At 44.2% G+C, this 27,294-nt stretch overlaps 1 protein-coding gene across 1 annotated transcript; it reads right to left on the bottom strand.

Moving 5' to 3' along the window:
• LOC125291191 (sodium/potassium/calcium exchanger 3) lies at positions 1–27,146 on the bottom strand. The gene is given in 18 exon segments (XM_048237798.1): positions 1–2,519; positions 2,855–2,920; positions 3,164–3,276; positions 3,616–3,730; positions 4,040–4,206; positions 4,935–5,136; positions 6,049–6,212; positions 12,126–12,265; positions 12,521–12,574; positions 12,699–12,724; positions 13,077–13,151; positions 13,474–13,547; positions 13,550–13,576; positions 13,896–13,980; positions 14,506–14,580; positions 17,052–17,128; positions 23,492–23,602; positions 26,657–27,146. Coding segments are annotated over 18 exon segments (1,788 nt in total). The 5' UTR covers positions 26,766–27,146; the 3' UTR covers positions 1–2,411.
• Positions 27,147–27,294: the final 148 nt, after the last annotated feature.

Below are 27,294 nucleotides of genomic sequence, written 5' to 3'. Positions count from 1 at the left end.
CATTATTGCACAGTTTGTTTATTGCACTCAACAACATACAAAGTTCTGTAGGATCACTTCAGTGGTTCAAAAGCTAGTGTTCCACTGCTACTTAAAGTCTGGCACCCCAAAATGTTTTATTCAGTTAGAGACATGTAACTAACTTAACAGTACACTGCCAAAACCTTTGCATACAACCTGAGCCTACCGGCAATACCTTTGTTACACACAGACAAGATGGTGGCTACCAATATCAGTGGGCTACATGTAAACCTCTTTTGTCTAAGTCAGAAATTACTGAGCTGTGGCGAAGAGGTGAGTTGAAAAGAATTAAAATGGCCTGTGTCAAAAGGACAGTCAATTACTGGCTTCATTATTGTCCATTGCAGCCAACTGGATACTTGAACAGTGGATCTTTGGGTGGTTATTATAAAACAGCACAGTATCTAAACAGGAAATTAATATTTTGATAGCTTGGTTACTCACACAGCCATACTGTATAGTGGAGAGTGGAGCTAGGAAATAGTAGTCACTGCTTAACCTTTATCTCCGTCGGTTGAGCTACAGAGCAATGTGATGCTCAAGGAGAGGTCATGTTGACACTGGGAGGTAATCCTCAGAGCATAACACAACACAGAAATATCTCGCACACAACAATCCGCTATCTCAGTCGCACACTTCCTCTTTTATCTTTTACAGATCAGCTGACAGTCTACCAGATCTTGTAGGCAAAAAGGTTCCCCCATCCCCAATACAGAAATCGTAAATAGTCAGCAACACCAAAATATTTGTTCTTGGAAGAACTCCTGGCAGGCCCACCATTTATTAAACAAATATATTTTAGTAACGTCTGAAATAGCACTATGAAAAATAGACTTGCGATCTATTGCATCCTTCTAATACAAACATTATTGGTTTAGATCATAACTATCTTTACTTCTGCTTGATCTCTCTGCTACAGTATGCATTTGGACAAAGCGACAAAGATAAACATCTCAATTGGAAAGGATAAATTAAATTCATGATATTGGTTAATATCATGGGTGTATACATTGTTCAGACTTTATAAATATTAAATGCATCACAAATCTAAGTTCTCACATTTCCCTCTTATAAAACATTTAGTAAACATTTAGCAACAGTAAAAGTGAGTGTTTCGGGAAACTCACTCAAAAAGTAGTATTGTACACATTCATATACATATATAATTATACTTTAAGGTTAATTTTATATTTTAAGGTTTCGTCGTCTTACTGTGTTTTAAAACATCAATCGTACCTAAACATATAGAGCCTTTGGAACAAAACCTGTACAAACATTTATCAAACATTTGGACACTCGCTGTAAGAACAAACATAGTAACTAGTACAAATACTGTCCTAAAAATTCTACAAATCCATAAATTCTCTGTTTTGTTTCTGTCAAAAGCTTGAGGCAAACATTTATATTTATTGTGATTTCTATATATGTTGCGTTGTGTGGTAAATCCACCAGTAAAAGGCATCTCTCAAAATATTATACCCTCTCAAAATCTCAAAAACTGTCCCCGCATTTTACCACTTGGGGAGTCAACCCCACAGCATCCATATTGCTACACAGTGCAAAAATATACATAATATCACAACACAACAGAGTCACGCCATTTTGAGTGTACAATATAAACAGACAAGTGAGCTCCAAACATCAAGGCAACACGGATGATCTGTCACTCCCGTCACTATCTTTTCTTGACACACATGTGCATGCATGCTGTGAAGACCTGCAACCCGACATCAACATTCCCAACACTACATAGAGCACACAGGAAATATGAGAACGCCCCTGTGCAATTTCACTGTAATGCCAAATGATGCCAATTGTAGAAATAATATTGCTTTTAATTTGAACAGCAGGATATTTGCTCTTATGTAAAATGAACAGCGCACAGGTGGGAATGTGAGGATTTGAGCCTGCATGAATGCAGAACCCCTCTAGCAAAGACTAGATGAAAAAAATGTCTCTGAAGAATGGCAGAACATCTCCACAGACAACACTGAAATCCTCCATGCTAAGGAAGATTGAATCTGTCTAAAAGTGGACATACAGAGTATTGAAAGAACAAAAGAAAAGACTGTGTACAATTTTGAATCATTTCAAACGTATGTGCTATTGCACAGATGTGTCCTCATGTTTGTTGTATAGCGTATATGTACCTATTGAAGTGCTAGCGTGGGTCTGTGGGCTCCAACACAGGACCACCTTTAAGTAAAAACAGTGTGCGCAAGTTCCCATCCTGCCGCCTTGGACCTTCACACATTCACATCTAGATAAATATTTGCTTTTCTTTCTTAATTATAGACATATTTCTTTTGGTTTCGTACTAGTCTGTGTAGTGGTTGGTTTGAGGCCGGAGGGGCAGGGCTGGAGGGAGCGGCTGGTTGATGTGTCTGTGGCTACAGCCCAAAGAAGATGGAGCAGAGCAGGAAGATGGAGTACAGGAAAATAAGCCCCAGGCCCAGCCGCCGGTCAAGCTTCCAGTGGTTCAGGTGGATGCTCAGCACCTGTGGACCAACACAACTACGGATCATTATCCTCCTGCCACCACAGGGGCCTGACCTGCCAGTGCACATCTTTCTGTAAGTTTATATCCCTTCCTCTTGAGCACTCACCCCGTGTGTGTGTGTGTGTGTGTGTGTGTGTGTGTGTGTGTGTGTGTGTGTGTGTCTGTGTGTGTGTGTGTCTGTCTGTGTCTGTCTGTCTGTGTGTGTGTGTGTGTGTGTCTGTCTGTGTATGTGTGTCTGTGTGTGTGCCTGTGTCTTTGTCTGCATGTGTGTGCATGTGTGTGTTTGTATGTACGCATGTGTGTGTGTTCGTGTCTGTCTGTGTGTGTACCCACCGTGAGGAAGACAGAGGCGAGCAGTAGGACGACCGAGTACACCAATCCTTTGTTGTTAATGGGCACCTGATGACAGGGAGAGATAAGAGAAGCATGGTGCTTACAACCCAATTTGCAGTATCGCAATCCCATCTACGGTCTGCTCTCCGTCGGTCAAATCGATGAGAGAGCACAATCTCTCCTGAGGGATGTGGGTTACTGGTTATGACTATGGACAGAGGCTAACAGCTATGAGAATTCTACATTTTGTGTACGTATAAATAAGGACAGATTAAATGGGTTAAGCGCTAGTCTATATAGATTCCATACTGTTGAGCCGTGTTCCACCACCAGGGTGCGCAAAGCCCAAGGGAAGCCCAGTCCAAGCAGGATGTCGAAGATGTTACTGCCAATGGAGTTGGACACTGCCATGTCCCCCATGCCTGAGGACAAAGAGCAGGACAACCATGGACTCACCTCGCACAACTGATGTCTGTCACTAAGATGGTAGATAAGCTACAATGGAGTGCTTTAAAGGTGTATTATGTAGGATTTTACCAATACAGGATGGTTAAAAATCAAATATGACAGTGTACCTCTGGAAGAATAGTGAAATGATTAAATGACTTAGCAATGTCTTAAGTTATTTATCCTGTCTTTTATACGTGTTATAATTTCAGTTCAGTTCAGTTCAGTTCAGTTCAGTGTTAATCATCCCAAAGGAATGATTTTTTTTTAAAAAGAAAGAAATAAAAACCCATTGAGCTCTTTGGTCATCCTACCCTGACGAGCGACGATCAGACTGGCCATGCAGTCTGGGACACTGGTGCCAGCTGCCAGGAATGTGATGCCCATGATGTAGTCTGGAATGTCCAGTGTGTCACTGATGATGGTGACCTGAACAGGAGCACAGGTGGACAGTGACATCAAGCATCTCCATCACGTCTGGAATTTCATTTTGTTGTACAAAGGCTCTGAAGGCTTTTACATAATGCATGTGGATGTCTGTGAGATTTGAGCTGGAATATCTTCAGACTGCAAATGCAACCTCAATGTGCTGTCTTGCATAAGAACATCAATCTCACCCAGAGGGGAACAGTAAGATGACTATAAAGTATGTGTAGTCAGAATGTTAGTAGTCCTGGTCATCATGAGTGCATAGTGTCTATGGAGTCTCAGGTGAGCCGAGCGCTGTTCTGCCCTTACCATCCAAACCATGAGATAGGAGAAGATGGCGATCCACAGGGTGGACGTGGCGAAGGTCACCATGAACCAGCGGTGCCAGCGAGGCCACACGCAGTTGGGCACGGTGAGGTACAGCAGCACGCTCAGGGGCCACGACACGAACCACTTCACCCGGGCACCGCAGCTCGCTGGCAAAGCAACAACACGGGCGAGACTGTCAGTGCCCAGCCTTGAGTAGCACATCGAGATAATGATCTTGCAAGCATAGTGTGTGTAGTACTTAACAATTCAACACTAATTAAATGATTATCCTGCAGTCCTGGCAAACAGGTTAATTTGAACACCACTCATCATTTTTCAATTATACTTGGTGTGTAATTGAGGTAAATTGTATTTTCTAGACACGGCTGAAACAGACTTCATGGGTAATATCCGCAAAAATACTACCAGAGAATGTGGATAACACATAAAGGAGGATAAGAAACATAAATGAGAGCTTTTAGTCAAAGACTCGGCTTAATCCATGTCTGGGAACGTGGCCCAGATTGTACAAAGCTTTTAAAATAAACATTAGTACTTAATGTGACCTGGAACTGCCCTTTAACTCTGAGGTGCCCTAATTTGAATGGCGACAAAGTGCAAAGTCTGTCAACAAGCTAAATTTTCACACCTGAGCTAGTGCTGTCATGTGACATGGGAGAACTGAGCTGAATCATCAATGTTTGCGCTTCAGGTCTTGTCCATGGTGTTAAACTAGCAAATAGATTTCACCTAGTTATTAAATTAGCATTAGTTAGACTTAAGATTTGGCACATTGCCCATCTTTCAAATTAGGGCCCTAAATGTCAAGTATCTGTTGCAGTTTCATTTCATTTAGTACAGCAAACAGAGAAACAGACAGCCATTCCCTCCCCACCTGGCAACTTCAGAGGCCTGAAGGGCTCGTCTCCCCCGTCGTCCTCCTCCTCTGGCTGGGCACAGTCTCCTTTCCCTCCCCTCTCTCCATTGGAGCCGTCCTCCAGGGCCTGGCAGTCCATGCTTCCACCGTTCTCCATGGCCCCAGAGCACAGGCCCTTCACCGGGGTGTCCCCTCTGCTCTCCCTCAGCAGACGCTGCCTCTGAGAGGGGGGGGGGGGGCAGAGATAGAGAAAGAGAGAGAGTGAGTTTAAACTCCTTCATTTATTACCATTATCACAGTCTCACAGACTTAAGTATGATCCCCAAACCAAAATCCTACTGCATCATCAGAGAGAGAGGGAGAGAGAGAGAGAGAGAGAGAGAGAGAGAGAGAGAGAGAGAGAGAGAGAGAGAGAGAAAGAGACAGACGCTGCCTTTGGGGGGAAACAACAGAGCTCCGGTCAGTGCACAAGACCACAGACTGAGAGTGTGAACAAGTGTGTTCCTTCCTATCAGCAGTACTGGACATTCAGTAGCAACTTTGGAAAGGCATAGAAAATAGACAGGATGAGGGATTGACGTGTAGTTTAAAAGCATGCTAAGAATAAATACAAGTATGTGAAGGCATATCATACAGTAAATGATATAGCCTTATTACAAGGCCTTCACAGTAGCTTTATCACAGTATCTTTAATATCTTTATCAATATCTCTATCTTTATCTACTGTTACCTATGAACCCGTCTTACACAAAGAGCATGGGCCAGTTCTAGGAGAGAAAAAGCAGAGTGCAGGGTACGCACATCCAAAAAAATGTTCAGGTGCTCGATCAAAACTTAACTGAAGATAAAAATCAAAAGAAAGATCTGCACACTGTTAGACGCTCACATAAACCTTATTCCGCAACTTTCAACCTTATAGATCTTTGTCAGACATTGTAAAATCAGCATCACAAACCAAGACAACAATATCAAGACATAGGTATTCGTTACACAGGTGACTGTGGTTCACATGATTGAGAGTCAGCCTGCTCCCATCAGACCAATTAGAAGCTTGATTGAGAACCGCACTCATCAGACCAATTCCCCTGTAACACACCACACCAATGGCCACCCAAGTGTCCCCTGTGCCCACCTCGCTGATGAGCATGCGTCCGGCCATCCTGAGGCGTGTGCGTGGGGAGAAGTGGGGGGTGATCATGATGCGCAGGCTGGCGTCAGAGAAGGAGAGCTGGTGGGGATTCAGGGAGAGCAGCTCGTCCACCATCACCACCGGAGAGTCCTGCCCCGAGTTCTGAGCTGTGGAGAAAATGGACAGGACGGAGAGAGAGAGACAGAGAGAGAGAGAGAGAGAGAGAGAGAGAGAGAGAGAGAGAGAGAGAGAGAGAGAGAGAGAGAGAGACTTTTAAAACCCTTTATTTAAAACCTCATTTGAAAAGCACTGAAAGAAAACACTGGGAGGAAAACAGTCATTTACTGAAACTAGATGTACCGCATAGCGGTACAAAATATGACCGCCGCTCAGTCCTGTACATCCGTTCATGAAAAATAAATCACACTTCAATTTGTCTCCATATTTTACTCCATCCCCCACTCTTGAAACTTTTGTGTATGCTTGTTTGGCATGCCTGCGTGTATGGGCTGCACAGAAAGTAGCCTACTGGTGCTGAAAAGGTGAATAGATTGTAGAATAGCCAAAGAAGATGTAGCATTGTTATAAAACCTTTTAAAATCTCTAAACAATCACAAGTAGGGCAGTTAATCACAGTTCATCCATTGCAACTGGATTGATGAAAGGTCACTTACACCTGTAGGCTACATTGTATTTGGGAAAAGCAAAAGGTATCAGCATAATGTTATTTATTTATTTATTTTTTATGTATTTATAAACAAAAACATCTCTGTCAGTTCCATGCCGTTTTCAACAGCTATCAAAAACAAAGGTCATTTTTGGATGGATGGATTTTTTGTGAATGTTTCTTCTTCTACATAAGATTTTAGTCATCTTTAGTTCATGTAATACTTTATTGTCAATGCACAAATTAAGTAACAGTAGTCTGAAACGTTATTGTTAATGCACAAATTAAGTAACAGTAGCCTAGTCTGAAACGAAATGCTGTTTTACATCTAACCAGTGGTGCAAATAACTGACATGTCCAAATGGGCCTTGATGAAATGCGTCGCTAGACTGTTCATACACATTTTAACGGGCCAAAGTTGAAGAGCTTTTGTCCGTTATTGTTCGCAAATATAGGCTGATTCATGTTCCCTTGCATTGTGTAACTGAGGTCCATGGCTAGTCTGGCTTTCATCAGACCAAGCTCAATCTTTTAAGAAATCAAAAATAAATAGCGGGCAGATCAGGCTGGGTTCACCCAGCCTAGTCCATAGGCACCGATATTGTTTAATTTTCCGATTAAGATATACACGCTCTGGCTATTCTAAATGCAAAAATGCATCAGGGAGTTATGACAAAAACGGTAACTAACAAACTAGATCCTAATAGAAAGCTGTTAGCTTCCCTAAGCTACAGGTAGGATTATAAGGTAGGCCTATTTACAACATAAATTGTCAATAGGCTATGCTGGCTACACTAATAAAATCTCCTTTGAAACCAATGGCTTACCTTACAGTATCAAGCGGACTTAAACTGCCATATCGCGGGCTTAAAACATTCAAGCAGCTCCATGAGTCAAGGAAAGCGCGAATGAAGTAGCCACTTCTAGATGGGACCCACTACACAGTAGCTTAGGGTGTGTTGCTAAAGCAGCCATAATGAAATGAAGGTGTCATTGTTTGGATACTTCACACACACGTGCTTTTTAATTTCACAAGACTACAACTACCAAGCTGTAATCAAAGCACATCGATTCCCCTCTCACACCATGCACGACTTAAAACAAAATAAACAGGCGCCTCAGTCTCACGCATGTATAGGCAAAACTGTATCAGACCCATTGCACAGAATGATTTTGTAACGCAATTGACAAATCTTCCATTGCACAGAATGATTTTGTAGCAAATGCGTCAAAAAAATATAATCTTGATATTACAAGATTAACATACCTGCAGTAAAAACCAAGCATGTCCGATAAACATCCTCAGATTTATTTCAACTTCAAGAAGAAATGGGAATTACACTTCATGTGAACATTGTCCTATCCTTATTAGATGTCCGCTGAGGTAAATTACAGTCCTTGTAGGAAGCGTCCATTGTTTTTTCCAACCCACTTTTGACTTCCAACAAAATCACGTCTCACTGCAACGATGCGCCATCTAGTGGACAAACGACTACTTATCGCCAATACTGAAAATGCAGCCATGATGATGATGATGATGAATATTTATTTTGGCTTTCTTTTAATCCTACTGAATTTGTAATTATGTATCGGCCGTTCTAATACCGATAGTATGTGGGTGCCTGTGTGTGTGCATGTGTATATGTGTGCACCGCCATTTACAGGCCAATGATTGTACAGTCACTAAATGTACACATAACCTAATTTTTTTAGACCCCCCCATGGATGAAATTCTACGAAACTTGGCATACCCCCAGAGAATGCCAGGTCAATCATACACATAAAATTTGGTGCAGTTCTGAACATCTTAACTGAAGATAGGGGCAATTAAAGCAGAATAATATTGCATTTTCATTTTTTTTACCGGGGTGCAAATCACAAATGAGTGATTATGAGCCAGGCTGATGTGGGCCCTTGAGACCAACATACCATAAAAGATTCTTCATCCTCAGTGCCACGGTTCAGGTAGTTATTTAGGAAAAACTGTTTGTTTTGCAGTTCCGTGCAGTTTTTTTTTTGCAGTTCATTTCAGCCAGGGGGCTGGTGGTGGTCCCCGGGACTAAAATGAAATTTTTCCGTAAAAGTCTAGTGGGGCTACATACCCACCAAATTTCATGTACCCGGTGGTTCGGTGTCCCGGTATCAATGACCAAAAATTCAAGGAGTAGATGACGGTAAAAATTCTTGAATTATGTGCATGTGTGCGTGTACAAATTTATGTTTATGTGTGTGGGTGTGTGTGTGTGTGTATGTGCGTGCTTGTGTGTTTGCCTGCATATGTGTTTGTGCATGTGCATGCATCGCGTACATATGTCTACTGTGTGAGTATGTGTCATAATGTTATGATTACTGTAAATGTATGTGTGTGCGTGTATATCTGTTTATGCACATGTGTGCACATGGAATGGGTTAACATGACCCCTGGAGGCAAACATATGGAAAAAATTGGTCATCCTAGGCCCTACAGTTCTCAAGATATTCACAGAGAACTGTGTCTGCCCTACCCTCCTTTCGGGGGGTCCAGTCCAGCGGGGGGGCTACAGATCAAAACGAAGAATGACGGTTCCATGCTATCCATGTGGGGGTACATGCCCACCAAGTTTTGTGTACCCCGGTCTTTCAGTGTCCCGAAATCCTTGTTGGTGTATCGTCACTAAATGTACACATAAATTATTTTATTGTAAGGCCCCCATGAACGAAAAGTACACAAAACTTGGCATGCATTCGAGGGTGTCATAATGATCCTACACTTTTAATTTCGTGCAGTTTTGACCTTGTCAGCCAGAGATATTGTGATGAAAACACCTAATTTTTTGCTTTTTAATTTTTAACTAGGTAGCGCTATACATGAAATAAGTGGTAATGGGATGGGTTGACATGCCCCCTTAAGACCAACATACATAAAAAAGGTGGACCTCCTAGACCCTACGGTTATCGAGATATTCACAGAAAACTGTCTCTGGCCACCTACAGGCCAGTTGGTGTATAGTAACATAAATTAATTTATTGTGTGGCCCCCATGAACGAATTCCACAAAACTTGGCGTGCATACAGAGGGTGTCATAATGATCCTACAATTCCAATTTCGTGCAGTTTTGACTATGTTAGGTCACAGATACCTTCAATTACAACACCTCATTTTTACTTTTTTGTGTTTAACTAGGTAAACCCTAAACCCTACAGTTTTCGAGATATTCACAGAAAACTGTGTTTGCCCTACCCTCCTTTCGGGGGTCCAGTCCAGCGGGGGGGCTACAGATCAAAACGAAAAATGATGGTTCCATGCTATCCATGTGGGGTTACATGCCCACCAAGTTTAAATTATACCCGGTCTTTCAGTGTCCCGGAATCATTGACGGAAATTTGGGCATCTGAAAAAGAAAAAAAAAAAAAAAAAAAAAAAAAAAAAAAAAAAAAAAAAAATCTGACTAAACCTATATGACCGCCGCTTCGCTGCGCGGCGGTCATAATGAAACCCTTGCTAATTTCACACACCATTTTTTACTGAGTTGAGCCACATTCTCAGTTGACTGGTGGAAGGTGTACTCTAGCACGATTCTTGTTTCCACCAGAGATTTAAACATAGATATCATATCAACATCCTGCTTCATTTTAAGCTGTGTGGGAGTTTTAACTTAAAATAATTGCCAATTTCGCCTGCCCCCAGTAAAAAAATTGGCCATTATATATTGATCACACCTCACCAGTCTATACCCACGACTAAACAGAAATACAGTTTTTGAAAAATTAAAAATATGGGTGACACCTCCTCATTAAACATAGACATCAGCTTATTTTTTAGCTAATATACTGTACAATGTACAGTAGCACTCTCTGAAGGTCATCTGACCTTCTAGGAAAAAAAGACTCATACAACAGCCTCAAGGGAGGAGACACCCCATCAGGTACTGAAAGGTGGGCCCTCCACTTTGTGTCAGGCTGTCCCTTTCAGCTGCACGTAATGTGACATTTTACCACAAATAAAATAAAGCCCCTTCTTCCCACGCCATGACACCCAGTTTATGACAGAAGAAAAGAGAGAGAGAGAGAGAAAGAGAGAAAGAGAGAGAGAAGTAAGAGATAGGGAGAGACAGAAAAAGAGTGAGTTTAAAACTCTTTTATTTAACCTGCATCATCAAAGAGAGAGAGAGAGAGAGAGAGAGAGGGGAGAGGGAGAGGAGAGAAAGAGAGAGAGAGAGAGAGAGAGAGAGAGAGAGAGAGAGAGAGAGAGGAGAGGAGATAAAGACACAACAGAAATGAGAGACCAGGGAGAAGCAGACATCTGGACTTTAATGAGCTGCTCAGATCATCTAACTGACCTCTTTATGCCTATCCCATTTTAAGTTATGACAAGACTACGGTATGTATTGCATGTTTACATTGAATACATACGGGTCATGTGCCAGAAATGTACACATGGCCACTATGTCCAGGGCATTTTGCATGCTTCGCTTTGACATGAGGAGACACAATAAAACAGTTTGAGCCAAATATAAAACAGACTCGGGGTTCGGCCAGCGCTTCAGCCAACAGGCCCCTTGAAGGCCACCGGTCCCAGACTGGAGTCTGTATCAGATATTACCGTCACTAACAAAACGGACTGGCTAAGAGGTGACGTAGAACGGCAATCACAGTGTAAACAGAGCGCAGAACAGATTATCTGTAAGTTAAAAGAGACGAGAAACAGAACGGCGCGTAAAAACACACACAACACAAGGGGCGGCCTGGACTGGACAGAATTAACCTGGAGGACTCTTGAGCACGGGACTTTCCATACCAAGTTACGTACACAAAAAGACAGCATGTTATACACAGAGAGCAGCCCAACATATACAGGGTGACAGTGCAGTGTACACACACACACACACACACACACGCACACACACGCACACAGACGCACACAGACGCACGCGCACACGCACACACACACACACACCAAAGCTGCCAACCCTCACGCATTTGATTGGTGTAAGACCGTGTGGAGCCAATCAAATGAATTGAGAGTTGGCAGCTCTGCGCACACACACACACACACACACACACACACACACACACACACACACACACACACACACACACATACACACACACACACACACACACACACACACACACACACACACACACACAGACAACTCAATGCACTGGTGGAGTGAGGAAGAGACAGGAGTGGAGAGACTTAAGTCGCACAGCCAACTGTGGCTAACAGGACAGCGCTTACAGAGACAGGCCTACAGCAAAGGAGATGCAGCGACACACGCCAAGACAAACAGGTCAATAAGATGTCACCCCGATCGACTAAGTAGCCAAGAAGGGCTGTCTGAGCGGGCAACGCAACCAAACAAAATCCTGGCACGCCGTCAGGAGATCCGATAAGACCGTCCCTGGCAGACAGATAACTAATGAGGGGAACCTTTTCTCAGGAGCACCATGGAGGTGTTGCAGGGCCCCCCGTCCTCCCCTGCCTCATCTGCGTGGGGGTCTCTGCGCGCACAGCATCTTCCTGGACCCCGGCATTGCCGCGCCACAAAGCCGGCGATCTGGGTGTTAAACCTGGAAAAGATGGACACCAACACTGATTTAAAAAAGCAAGCAGACAGAAATCTGCCGCTCCAAACAGGTACCAAGCCTCCAGACCAGGGTTCACTCTCCACAAGAACAACACAACCCCGCAAGAGGCTTCTGGTGTGTATCAAGGGCCAATTCCCCTGTGAGAGGGCGTTCATTAGGATAAGTATCTTAGGGAACAGTATAAACTTTCAGTCACATGCAGAGCCATTCTTAGTCTGTCCTGTGAGAGCAACTCACTTCATTATAAGAATGTAGACCCCATACATGGAGATGAGGAGCATCGATTCCCACCTGGAAGGAGAGACAACAGCATGAGATCTATGCAGCGATACGGCAGGCCAAGACAGCTGCGTAAACAGAGGCCCAACTGTCTCCTGCAGTCGCACAGGCAGACAGAATGTTATTTCAAACTTACCAGACAACGCGCGCATCATAGATAACCTATGAAACAAACAAAGGTCTGTAAGCATTTCAAAAATAATCTCCTTGAGATACTCATCTGTCTACATTTCTGAAACTGTACATGCCAGTTTATGCCAATAGAATTTTAGCCACTTCTAACATAAATTTATTGCAAATGTAAATATTTAACATAAAATAATGCATAGATATTTATGGTTTATCTCAGAATAAATACATATTTTCAAAAAGAGGTAACAACTAAACCAAGCAATGGCTTGAATGAGACAAGAAAACGTGACAGCTAAACCAAGGCGTTGCTTGAATAAAGCCAAGCAAGACTCTCCTGTACCCACACAAAAGCGGTTTTTACACAACCTTGCACTCCACTCACCAGTATAAGAGCCAGCACGGAGATGAGGTAGTAGGACGAGTCTCTGAACAGAGACCACCAGGTCAGCACCACCGTCTGTGCCGGTCAGACAGGGGAACAGAGAGCCACCACTGGTCAACAAACAGCACCCTGGAACCAGCGCACACACAGCCACCCCCTCCCTCACACACCATGGAGCTACAGTGCCTTTTTATCGAGGTGGGTGAGTGTGTGTGTGTGTGTGTGTGTGTGTGTGTGTGTGTGTGTGTGTGTGTGTGTGTGTGTGTGTGTGTGCATGTATGTTTGATTATGTACAGAGAAATGAAGAGTACAGAGCTGTTAGCTGTGCTGGAAGCATCCATGGCTTAATGATGTCCTTTTCCAAGTATTTCAGTGCAATAAAATGCTTGCCACATACCTGTCCAGCAAAGATGCCACAGACACCTATAATGACCAGGATGTTAAAGACCGCAGAGCCCACAATGGTACCAAACCCACATCTCCCTTGGTGATGAACACACCTAGCATATTGGCAGAAAACATATTCACTAAGACATCTCTGTGCTTCAGTAATTCTTTTTCAAAGGACAAGAATGATTGAGATTCACTGTAAAAAGATGTCCAAGCTGACATCTAGTGGCTTCATTTTGAAATAACACAAAGCTTTCAGAGTTTACGTTAGAAGGCTGACACATTTCGCAATCACAAACAGGTAACACAGATTCAGACTGAGGCCTTGCAAGTCCTCGCTAAATGATAGCATAAGAGAATGGTGCGTTAAACATAGGTGTACTGACCAATGAGAGAGGTGAAGGGTAAGTTTAGTGAAGGTGTACTGACCAATGAGAGAGGTAAATAGTTCTGGGGCGGAGCTTCCTGCAGCCATGAAGGTGGCCCCTGCTACATCCTCACTGAGTTGCAGGTTCTGCCAGACATGAGGAGAACATTAACAACTGCACAGCTAACCAGTACCAAAGAGCTCTCTTGAGTTCGGCATCTGGATCTTCAATCAACATTAACATTTACACAGCTAATCAGTACAAAAGAGCTTTCTTGAGTTTGACATGTTATTCTTCAATCAACATTAACAATTACCCAACTAACAATTACAAAAGAGGTTTCTTGAGTTGAGTTGAGTCTATCTTCAATCAGAATTTTATTTTCCAGAGTGATTTTCCATCTCATTTGTCGATACACTGAGTCTGTATAAACTTGTGTCACTCTCTAAATGTATTCTACTATTCATTATGAAGTGAGTAAGTTGAGAGGGACTTATTTTAGAGGCTGCTCTGTATATTCTAGAAGTTTAGCTGATGCTTTCATTCTGTTTGGGGTGTCTGGTTTAGTGCAAATTGCTGGAGGATTTGGTCCTCTCAGTTCTTGTCTAGAAGTAGCAGCATACGGGCTTCTTCTATTTCTGTCTTTGCACTTGATTAGTGTTGGTTCTCACCTCAGAGATTTTCTCCAGGGAGGGCACAAAAAAGTCGTCACAGACGATAGCGAGAGCGTAGAACATGTAGATGGCCTGGAAGAGGACAGAGAGGACGAGGGAGAGAAAACAAGACAGTGTAAAACTGTGTTTTCCAATAAATCAAACTGAGTATTCATGGCTATTGCAAGCTAGTCAGTTTTGCGTTGCCAGTGCAGCGTTGAGTCAGATAAAAAAAGCATTCCTACGCATCCCCTTAAGCGCAAACTGTATGGCGTCTCTGAGATGGATCTTTAGGTGCTAGACACAGCGGCGAGGTGTTTTCTGTGTGATTCTTGAATTTCCCCTGGGGATCAATAAAGTATCTATCTATCTATCTATCTATCTATCTATGATTCAAGCTGCAGCACGCCTGATGTGTAAAAACCAGTGATCTCGCATGAGATCTGGGATATGTGATACATGAAATGCAGTAAAGAGTGTGTTTCTGTCTGCCTCTGTCTCTTTTGGTTTGTGTGTGTGTGTCTGTGTCTATGTGTGTGTGTGTGTGTGTGTGTGTGTGTGTGTGTGTGTGTGTGTGTGTGTGTGTGTGTGTGTGTGCATGTATGTTTGATTATGTACAGAGAAATGAAGAGTACAGAGCTGTTAGCTGTGCTGGAAGCATCCATGGCTTAATGATGTCCTTTTCCAAGTATTTCAGTGCAATAAAATGCTTGCCACATACCTGTCCAGCAAAGATGCCACAGACACCTATAATGACCAGGATGTTAAAGACCGCAGAGCCCACAATGGTACCAACGCCCACATCTCCCTTGGTGATGAACACACCTAGCATATTGGCAGAAAACATATTCACTAAGACATCTCTGTGCTTCAGTAATTCTTTTTCAAAGGACAAGAATGATTGAGATTCACTGTAAAAAGATGTCCAAGCTGACATCTAGTGGCTTCATTTTGAAATAACACAAAGCTTTCCAGTTTACGTTAGAAGGCTGACACATTTCGCAATCACAAACAGGTAACACAGATTCAGACTGAGGCCTTGCAAGTCCTCGCTAAATGATAGCATAAGAGAATGGTGCGTTAAACATAGGTGTACTGACCAATGAGAGAGGTGAAGGGTAAGTTTAGTGAAGGTGTACTGACCAATGAGAGAGGTAAATAGTTCTGGGCGAGCTTCCTGCAGCCATGAAGGTGGCCCCTGCTACATCCTCACTGAGTTGCAGGTTCTGCCAGACATGAGGAGAACATTAACAACTGCACAGCTAACCAGTACCAAAGAGCTCTCTTGAGTTCGGCATCTGGATCTTCAATCAACATTAACATTTACACAGCTAATCAGTACAAAAAGAGCTTTCTTTGAGTTTGACATGTTATTCTTCAATCAACATTAACAATTACCCAACTAACAATTACAAAAGAGGTTTCTTTGAGTTGAGTTGAGTCTATCTTCAATCAGAATTTTATTTTCCAGAGTAGATTTTCCATCTCATTTGTCGATACACTGAGTCTGTATAAACTTGTGTCACTCTCTAAATGTATTCTACTATTCATTATGAAGTGAGTAAGTTGAGAGGGACTTATTTTAGAGGCTGCTCTGTATATTCTAGAAGTTTAGCTGATGCTTTCATTCTGTTTGGGGTGTCTGGTTTAGTGCAAATTGCTGGAGGATTTGGTCCTCTCAGTTCTTGTCTAGAAGTAGCAGCATCTGAGGGCTTCTTCTATTTCTGTCTTTGCACTTGATTAGTGTTGGTTCTCACCTCAGAGATTTTCTCCAGGAGGGCACAAAAAAAGTCGTCTGAGCGATAGCGAGAGTAGAACATGTAGATGGCCTGGAAGAGGACAGAGAGGGGCGGGAGAGAAAACAAGACAGTGTAAAACTGTGTTTTCCAATAAATCAAACTGAGTATTCATGGCTATTGCAAGCTAGTCAGTTTTGCGTTGCCAGTGCAGCGTTGAGTCAGATAAAAAAAGCATTCCTACGCATCCCCTTAAGCGCAAACTGTATGGCGTCTCTGAGATGGATCTTTAGGTGCTAGACACAGCGGCGAGGTGTTTTCTGTGTGATTCTTGAATTTCCCCTGGGGATCAATAAAGTATCTATCTATCTATCTATCTATCTATCTATGATTCAAGCTGCAGCACGTCTGATGTGTAAAGCCAGTGATCTCGGTATGAGATCTGGGATATGTGATACATGAAATACAGTAAAGAGTGTGTTTCTGTCTGCCTCTGTCTCTTTTGGTTTGTGTGTGTGTGTCTGTGTCTATGTGTGCGTGTGTGTGTGTGTGTGTGTGTGTGTGTGTGTGTGTGTGTGTGTGTGTGTGTGTGTGGGTGCGTGTGTCTGTGCAAGGCATCAAAGCTTCAGCTGGTGAGTTGATGATGAGTTGTTTTGTTTTAATGATGCTTGATGAGCTGGTAAAGTCTCTAATGATGTGTAAAATTACATGACCAGTGTGGTTGTTGTGTGATGGGGGTGACCTGTGAGGCAGGTCACTCACACACACACACACACACACTCTCACACACACACGGGAGAGGGGGATGGACAGAGGGTGAGCACTCACACACAACACGTGCAGCAGAACCGCCCCCTTCCGTCGCTGCTCCTTGCTGAAGATGTCCGCAGGGAACTCACTGATGGCTGAGAAGAACAAAGAGAGAGACAGAGAGAGAGAGAGAGAGAGAGAGAGAAAGAGAAAAGAGAGAGAGAGAGAGAAACAGAAAAAAGAGAAAGAGAAGAGAGAGAGGGAAAAGCAGAGGCATAAATGAGAATATTCATGTCTCATTATTAGAGTAGCACAAGTCCAAAGGGACACTCTGGTTTGCAACTCATTACGATGCATGCAGTGCATGTACCATGCATCAGATCTCTATTCATGGCAGGTAGCTGAAATACACACACATGCACAGGCTCATTATGACAACTATTTAGAGGATACCGTGATCAGATCAGGAAGTGCAGTATTCATATATATATACATGAATTGATGAAACAAAATGAATCAATGGCAACATTCATGAAGCTTTCCTATTATTATGGCATTGCAAGAATAATATACGCTCTGTCTCATTCTTGCAGATGTGTGTGTGTGTGTGTGTGTGTGTGTGTGTGTGTGTTGTTTGTGTGTGTGTGTGTGTGTGTGTGTGTGTGTGTGCATGCATGCGTGTGCGCGCTTTAGTTGTGCCTTATCAGGTGACTCCCAGCATATGCGCGGCTCCTGGAACCCCCACTCTCCCCCTCTCTGCGCTGCGCTGTGACCGCAGTCTTCAGAGACGAGGGGCAGATCAGAATCACACAGCGAAGCAGAGGGGAAAATGAACTTTAACGACCGGCGAGCCCGAGCTATTTATAGAAGCGGTTGAGCTCACGTCGCCACAGACCCCCGCCCCCACCCCCCACACCCCCGCTTGCCCCAAGACCCCTGCCTTCACCGCCTCAGAAAGGCACGGCCAGCAAATGCTAGCGCTAACCCAGGCCTCCCTGTGGATTAAAAAAAAGGGCTGCTGTCATGTGATCAAAAGCGAGCAGTTCCTGATCTCGGTGTCCGTCTGGAATACAGACACTCACATAAATGAGATGATACCATATGGCCATTGGGGAACTGGTGAAATGAAACGCCTTTGTGTGTGTGTGTGTGTGTGCCTGCCTACATGTAAGAAAATATATATTGGATGGCTTATGGACAATGACCATGTAATATGTATTGGTTTATAATTCTCAACACTGCCATGTCTCCAAAACAGTCTTCTCATGGCTACTCTCTGTTTACCACTGCAGTAAGACACACAACACACACACACACAGGCTTAGGTTTGTCTGCAGTAAGACACACAACACAACACACACATACACAGGCTTGGGTTTGTCTGCAAGACCAGCTGTCAAGCTGGAACAAGGAGTAGACCAACTGAGGGATTAAGCAACCGCATCTGAGCATGAGCACACTCTCCCCCAGACCTCCACCAGAGAGATGCCACCCCGGCCCCCTTCTTTATCTCCCATCTTATCTTGTGTGGAAGAAAAGCACGCCGCACACTGGACAAGGACATCTCAAGCGGTCCACTTCCTCCCCTTCCGTTCCTGCTCGTCCAGGAGCTTGGCTTTAAAAGGACACGGAGCAGCAGCCACACGGCTGAAAACCTGCCACATGTCTCCAGGACGACCCCCATCCAAATGCACCACACCCCCACCAACACACACACACACACACATATACACACACACACACACATGCATACACACACCCTCTCTCTCTCTCTCTCTCTCTCTCACACACACACACACACACAAATAACTGAATAGTGAGCAGAACTGTATGCAAATTTGGCGGGCCAAGAAGACAGGGCTCAGATGAACATTCTGACAAGCGGCTTTGGCAAAAGCAGTTGCCATGGAGACCCTCTCCCACGGGGCAGTGGTTTTTTGTTGATTGGCAGCGGTGGGGAGCCAATGGCGCCTGCGTGAACAGAGTGAGAAAGGGGGTGGGGAGATGTGTCTTTCCCATGGACTTAATTTATGGAATATGGAAAAAAGACAGGGAGAGAGAGGGATAGATAGATAGATAGAGAGAGAGAGAGAGAGAGAGAGAGAGAGAGAGAGAGAGAGAGAGAGAGAGAGTGTGTGTACTCAGGATGACAGGCAGCGTAGAAGCACAATTTCTAAAAATATTTATTTTTTCCAACCAACTCTCAAGAGAGGTCCTTGAGAGAGTGAGAGAAAAGAGAGAGAGAGAGAGGGAGATAGTGGGAGAGGAAAAGAGAGATGGCGTAAGAAAGAGAGGGGGGAAAGGAAAATAGAGAGAGAGGGTAAGAGAGAGAGAGAGAGAGAGCAAGGGTGAGACACAGGCAAAAGTGAGGACTGAGCTGGCGTACTCCATGAGAGGGTAGTGGCCAGGATTTCACCCTGTCAGGGTGCCCTGCTCCTGCTCTCTCTGCCAGCTGTGTAGCAGAGCCCCACTGACTCAGCCCAGAGCTGCTGTAACAATGAGGCTCCCAGGATCAGACGCCATGTGAACCACAGCCTGCACACCTCGGCGGCCATTTACACATTAAACAGCCACAGCAGCGACCCCAACCAAGCGCCACCTAGGGCAGCCTGTCATGCTGGGTTTGCGTCAGGGCAGCGTTTGTTTGCCCCCCCCCCCCAGCCCTCCTGCACCACCTCCACCCTCCTCCCCCTCGTTCTTCATCCCCTCCGGCCCCCGATGGCTCGAGCGTGGAGTCGGGGCTTCAGTCCGACCTTCTCTCTGTATGCCAGTATCGCTAGGGCAGCTGGGCCTGGTCAGAGAGCTGGTGCCCGGTGGCATCTGTGCCAAGGGCCACCACCGTTACTGCCGCCGCACATTTTAAAGCCGAAGAGGAAGAGGAGGGGACAACAGCTGCACTCCCACATGGCTTCGTAACCACGACTACCGTCCGGTCGTTCTTTCCTCAAGGCGGCACTACTTTGCTGGGCAGACTGAGATTTTTTCCCCCTTCACGCTGATCCAGTTTTTTTTTTTTCAGGCAGGGCTGATCCAAGCAGAGCGGGGGCATGAGGGTCGCTGTGATGTGAACTCACGGGTGAGGCAGTGTGCTACGCTGATCTTGTTCTTGCCTATGCACCTGCAAGCGCATGTAAAATGGCAGCACAGTATTTTCCTTTAACACACAGCTCAGGATAGCTAAGCCCAGATCTAAGTCTGATGTGTGAGTGTAGTGTGCATGAGAGAGAAAAAGGAGAAATAGAGGGAGAGAGACACAGAGAGAGAGAGAGAGAAAATTAGTGAGTGAGTGAGTAAGTGTGTGAGAGAGATGTTATCGATCGAATAATCAGCAAAACCTTGGCATCCAGCTAAGATATTGAGTGAAAAACACGGCAGAGCAGTATCAGACATCAGTGGAGAGAGAGATAGAGAGAGAGAGAAAGAGAGAACGACAAAATGACAGCAAGAATGAGAGAAAGAGAGAGCCTGTGCTACATCTGTCAACATGACACTTCTATTTCCTTTCAATTTTGAGGTTTGTGTGAAATACAAAAAGTTTATTTTTGTCTCTATATCCTCTAGGAGTATATGTATGTGAGGAGGGCACTACTTCTCAGCACAGAGCTCAGAGCACGCCAGCCGTGCAGCTGACCAAACCAGCGGCTGCCGGCAGACCCCTCGCAGAGAGAGAAAATCTGTTTTTCACTCGCTCCTTCACCTCCAAGCTGAGCCGGTGAAAATTAAGGTCAATTAAGGTCAATACCTGGCAATCAGAAAAGAGGCGAAACTCACATTAATCTCCGCCCACATTCCCATGTCACATGATCTCATCCAACACGTAACAACCGCTGTGTGAGTAGGTAGGTGGCCAAATTACATGCCAGCCGAGATTAGCAAACGCTCTGCATCTCTTGATCTCACAAACTAGACGTGTTGAGTGAGTGCCTGTTCAGCACACACAGAAACAAAGTGCCTGATGAGGTTTTGTTATTTAGTACTATCAAACCAGACATCTAGCCAATACATTTATACATGGGGAAAAAATGAAAGCGAGAGAGAGAGATGTGATGAAGAAAAAGTCACATATCAGGGACTACATGTACATATAAAAAACCCTCATGAGCTTGATTCCCAAACATTTCATGAGACCACCCCCCTTTTATGCTGAAGGTCTGTGCTTTCAATGATGATGAATTACTCCCTTGACAATACAGCAGGATTTTGAAGGGATTTTTTTATTAGAGTATTTGCCAGGTTCCCTTTCTCCCTGAGACTAATATACCAAAATATCTCAATGGAAAATTCATCAGTTCAATGAAATGGCCCGTTTGGCTGCCAAAACAAGCATAGAGAAGGAGCACTGGGACCATCATTATTGACACCTCTAAAAATATTTTTTTGTTGCTGTTGGTGTTGTTCATCTGTTCTTTTTATACAGGGAGGCATGTCTAAAGCTCCACTCTTTGAGCGCTAGGAATACAGACTTTCAAAATTTAGCATTCAGTTGCCTAGCAACAGCGGCCTCAAAGGGTTCTCGGCTGAAGATGGGGGCTGCCGTCTCGCTTCTTTTTTTTTTCAAAAGAAAGCAGACAGCAAGAATATGAGAGGAAAGAGAGAGCTGGAGAGAGAGAGAGAAAAGAGAAGGAGAGAGAGGGAGAGAGGGATGTAGGGAGAGGGAAGGATGGATTATCCTCCAATCAGCCAGCTAAGATTCCTGGAGGGCAGAGTGAGATGCTCGATTAGACTGTAGTTACATAATCACAGGGAGTAATTCCACTCAGTGGGGACAGAGATTACTACACTAGTGGCTCTGGGCACTTCTGTCACAAAACTAATAACTGCCAATGAATTGATGACCGCCTTGCTGCCCTCAGAATAGCTTTCTATCATTATGTTTTGATTGCTAGGCTCTCCTGGCGGATAAACTGTACATAATAACAAGGCTAACAAATGATCACATGGCTGATTCTTTCAATGCCTGTTCCATTGTCTGTTTTTCAACATTACCTTAACTCTTCTGTTATTTCATTTCACCTTTTTGTTACTGTAGGATTTCAACCTGTCAACAAACTCCCACAATCAACTCAAAAGGAGGCAAGTGGCAGATTGGCCAGGCATTGTGAAATCTGTCCTGCTATCCCTACATCCACATCTTTCTGCTCCACTATCTGCGTTTCCCCTGAGGTGACATGGCAGTAGAAGAAACACCAGCTTTTTTTTCTCCTGCCTCGTTGTATTCAGGATACCCACAGCAAGCTGACAGGGCAGCTCAATGGGACGGCGAAACTCACCTTTGATGTAGGCCTCCGCTGGAAATACACACGCCAAGGTGTTTTCCTGGGATGACAAATGTTACACAGCCCAGACACAGGAGCTGGCAGGTGGACAGATTCCAAATGAGCGCCGCGTCGCAGGTGCTCCATTGAAAGCACAGAGCTTCCCCGCTGGTTCTGGGTACTTTTCCAGAGGTGGATTAGCAGATGCATGCAAAACAGGGGCGACGACATGTTTGCCGACATGAAGACTCGTCACTTTGTGGTTTTATTTTGGTAATCGAGACACCATTCTTGATCTTGTTCCATAAGGTTTCAAAATATCACAAGAAGCTGAAGAACTGAATGTCATAATCCCCCCAGTTCATGTCTCAACACTCTTGTGATACATTTCCGGTCATTCACATAATGCATTTATTTTACATTTATGAACCGTCCTAATGAACTCGTCATCGCTTGACACTGAAATGTTCGTAAAAGCATCCCCTTGCATGCCTCTTTTGTGACAAGCCCAGTTTGAAAGTATGAATGACCTCCTTCCTCTACACATGGAAAAATAAACTCTTTCTCCAGTATACCCAGAGAGTGAACCGACGGTCAATAATGTTTTCTGTTGTAACACAATAATATGTGAATTTTCCAGCCAAGATAATGTTGCAAGTGTCTTTTTTTATGAGTCTTATCTTAGTGTGGAGAAGCATGGTGTGGAGCAGACTTTTAGTGACCCAACAGTCCACCTCTGTGTTTACTTACTGTTTATCTATTTCTCTCATTCTTCCATTGCACAAGCCTGGCATGCTCCTGAAAGCACTCTCCGCTGAAAACTCTCCCCTTCGCGCTGGCTGCCAAGTTTGTGACGCTCTGTTTACAGAACATGGATTCCTGACAACCACAAGCACTGGTCCAAGACGACCTTTGCCGTGTAATTGTAAGGGAGAGGAGGTTTGCGTACACAGGAGGACATGTTCTATCTTGCACACACACACACACACACACACACACACACACACACACAATCTATCACTTCAACTGCAACCAAACTTCACGTTCTGTTCACTGAAAAAGGTGGACAAGCGAAAAATGACCGTCCACCAACACTGTGCCAACAGCTCTCCCTGAGTGGAGAACAGTACTGGAGGTAGTAAAGTACAGTATCTCCAGCACTGGCTGTCCACTGGGTCATGGGCAGTGTCTTGTGAGGGGGTGGGGGTGGGGTGGGGCTGCGGGCAGCAGAGAGAGAGAGACAGAGTGACAGTAGGACCTCACCTCCTGAATGGTGCTCTTCTATGGGGTGCTCCTCAGTGATGCTGTGATTCTCCTGAAGTATCCTCCGACTGGACCACTCTTGCCTGGACAGTTCGTCTGAGGATTTTGTTTCTGTGTTTGAAAAAAAAGGCAAATTAAGAGAAAGTTGAAGAATCTTACAGTCAACAGTGTACATCTGAAGTGTGTATTTACACAACGGGCTAACTACCTAAAATGCTCTCACACAAACCCCCTTTTCTCACATTAGTGTGGGATATTCTGGAGCACACAACACATAGTAGGCTACTTAGCCTTGACAGCTAGTGGACAAGTCTGGGGTGTTTATTTATTTCTTCATCATGTGACCACATACTGTACTGTTACAATGAATGTATGTACCATTTATGAATTACAACAAAAGTTACCTTTAAAAAACATACCTCAAAAAGAGGCAAATTGTTATGTAGTGTTGCTTTGACATATGATTAAATGAATATAATTGCAATTGTACAGATGAAGCAAAGATATCACTGCTGTTCTCTCAGTTCAGTGTCACTCTCACTGAGATAACACAGCATACCCTGTCCCTTGCTTGTCTCTGTATACAATGAGTTGCATTGGAGATTCCATTCCATAAACCTATATAAGGCGAAAGAGTCAAAACAAAGACCTTTGCAGATTATATCTGCAGCCTGCACAGGGTTGTGATGACATTGACCCCATACCAAGAGCAGCGTGGAGGACTATCAGTCCTCTGAATCACCCACCCAGCCACCCTCACACAGACTCACCAGACCACACAACTATACTCTGCAACCCACCTCCAACATACCCAATTTCTCCCAGTTCAATCAGTTAATCTCACAAGCTGGTGTCTCTCTTGGCCACGAATGACAACAAAAGGAGGGTGACTGGGGGGGCGCTGTGGTGCAACTGGCTACAGCACCCATACCACATTTGGGTCCAAGTGCCCACAGGGGCTCAGGTTTGAATCCGGCGCGGGTCATTTCCCGATCCCACCCCATCTCTCTCTCCCACTTGCTTCCTGTCCCTCTCTTCACTATCCTGTCAGAATAAAGGCAAAAAGCCAAAATATATGCTTTTGAAAAAATGCCTTTCATGTCTGCCAATGATGAACCTAAAGGACATACAATTCTAATGAGGCTCCAGGCAGGACAGACGGCATATTTGTAATGACAAACACACACACACACACACACACAACACTGTGGGTAATGATCACGGCATGGCATTTAAGATTCCTTTTAAAGCAAAGACAAGTTGCTCTAAACAACAGAAGAAGAAGAAGAAGAAGAAGAAGAAGAAGGAGAAGAAGGAGAAGAAGAAGAAGAAGAGGGAGACCTGTAAGGGGGAGGAAGAAGAATATCTTGTTTATGCATTTTTTAATGATCGACACGCTGCGGATTTGCATTGTCAAGAATCAACAATAGACTCATCTGTCTGCGCACTTAATTTTCCATCATGCCAAACCATCTGAGTGGCAGTATGGCTTTAAGCCAGTACTAAATACGGAAAAAATCTGAAGAGAACTCCTATTAGGTGTTAACATGCCACTCAGATGGACTGCTGCTTAATGGTACTGGGTGGATATTGTGCAATTTGAATAGTAGCCTAATGATCTCAATCCATCTGTCTGATTTGAATGGAGAGAGCAATAATAAGAGTCAGATGAATAGGATGACAACGGAGGCAATAATGGATTTGGAGAGCATAAAGAGAGAGTGGGCAGGAGCTCCCGGCCGTAAGAACTGCAATGAGTATTACCTCAGAGGACATAAACCGCAATACGTTTTTTCCCTCTGAACATTTCATGAAGGGGTATACACAGTAGAGCGTGAGCAGACCAGGGCTTTCACACACACAGTCACACATAGAAGGCCAACTCATGTAGCCACAGTCACACAGGTACACACGCCGACACCCACACACACAGAAACACAAGCGCACATACACATACTCACAGAGGCATGCAGGTGTGCACACACATACACACACACGCACATGCATACACACGCACACATGCACACGCACATGCACGCACACGCACGCACACGCACACCCACACACATTCATTCACATACGCATATGCACAAGCACATGCACACACACATATGCACACACACACACACACACACACACACACACACACACACACACACTGCACCTACAGCACTCTCGGCCAGTTCCTGACTTCTTTTCTGTGTACTGCCTTAAATCAAAAGGATAAGCTGATCACCTGTGGATTTATTGTTGAGGTTTTTTGTCAGGTCCTAATTAAAGAGAACCGATAATGGAAATCAGCAGGAGTTGTGGGAACACAAACTAAGACTCCAGAGACACTAATCCAAACATTAATCATCTCTCTCTCTCTCTCTCTCTCTCTCTCTCTCTCTCCCCATCTCTCTCTCGTAATTGTACTCTTTCTTTCCCTCTCTCTTGCTCGCTCACTTTCCAAGAAATCCCAATAGAGTCATGATTGATGAACCCTTCTGACACTCTTTTTTGTAGTCTATATCAACAACCAATGGTTGTGTCATCACATTTCACATCACGTTTCCAGTATCACTTTGCATTGTGCATTCAATGAGGATGTCCATCGCTGAGTAGCACATATCCTACAATACACCAGTGTGATGCAGGGGTGGTAGCAGATGTGGATGATTGAGGTCCAGGGGGAATCTCGGGATGTGAGTGCAGTCCTAATACGTAAGGTGCTTTAATGGAGTGACGCAGGTGTGAGAATCTAAAGGGTGGAGAGCTGAGAGTGTGAAAAGCTAAAAATACCATCATATCTCCTCAAAAATAACAAACCCACCAACCCTCCACAATGGATGTTTCCATGGGTGCATTCTGAATATCAGAATATGATAACTTGAATTACAATGTTGTTAGTTTAACCAAATACATAGAATTTTGTTTCACAAAAATATAGGCTACTGAAAATATATTGATAATATCCTGATGGGACTATGATGGAGTGTTTCTCACTCTAACATGCTATCCTTTGGATTTTTGTTCTGTATCTCCATAAAAAAAAAAAACAATCAAAATTGATAATTTTCATAAAGTATTTTGTATCTGTGGTTTTCAGGAGGTCATTTAGGTCATGTGCCGTGATTAGTTGACAACATTGGTATATGGGAATTACTTTAAAATGAGACTCACCTGTCAGGTACATGACCTGTGCGAACCAGACGACAGCGAGCAGAGCAAGGCCACAGCAGCAGAACCGCTGGAACGGCCGCCGTCTTCTGGTCCTGAGCACCGCCTTCATCCCGACGTCGCTTTCAGTTACTCCCGTCGGAACATAGCCTGTCACAGCAAGAGGCAGTTCCGTTCCCACTTTGGAGGCTATCTCACGGCTCTTCCTGGAAACTTCTCTTCTCGGTTAGCTGTTTCTGTGCTGTGTAGTTTTTTATATATTCATACATCCCCCTCTTGATTCGTTTCCCAGTGTTTAAGTCTATCGCATTGTTCCGGGTAGTAAAAACATCCAGAAGATTACAATGCCTGTTGTTCTATGAAGCAACAGTCGGAGCTACCATAAACTGTGCATGTTTAACGAGCCACAGTTGCAAATGCAGATTTACTCACATATCATCGGGTCAGTGTGGATGTAGTGAGTCGGTTATCTCCCTCCTATCCCTCCTCCTCTCCCCCTTTACTCACACCACTCCCACCCTTGCGCTTTTAGGTCGTGCCAATGGTCGGGTTCCCTTGCACACGAAATAAGGATTCCACTAGGCGGCGACAGGAAAACAGTTTGTAAAGGGAAACATCAAACAAGCACTAGGCTATAGGAT

The sequence above is a fragment of the Alosa alosa genome, chromosome 2, assembly GCF_017589495.1.
Source record: "Alosa alosa isolate M-15738 ecotype Scorff River chromosome 2, AALO_Geno_1.1, whole genome shotgun sequence".
In the NCBI taxonomy this organism is placed as follows: Eukaryota; Metazoa; Chordata; class Actinopteri; order Clupeiformes; family Clupeidae; genus Alosa; species Alosa alosa.
Note: the sequence above shows the minus strand (reverse complement) of the source record. Positions and strands in the feature narration are given on the sequence as shown.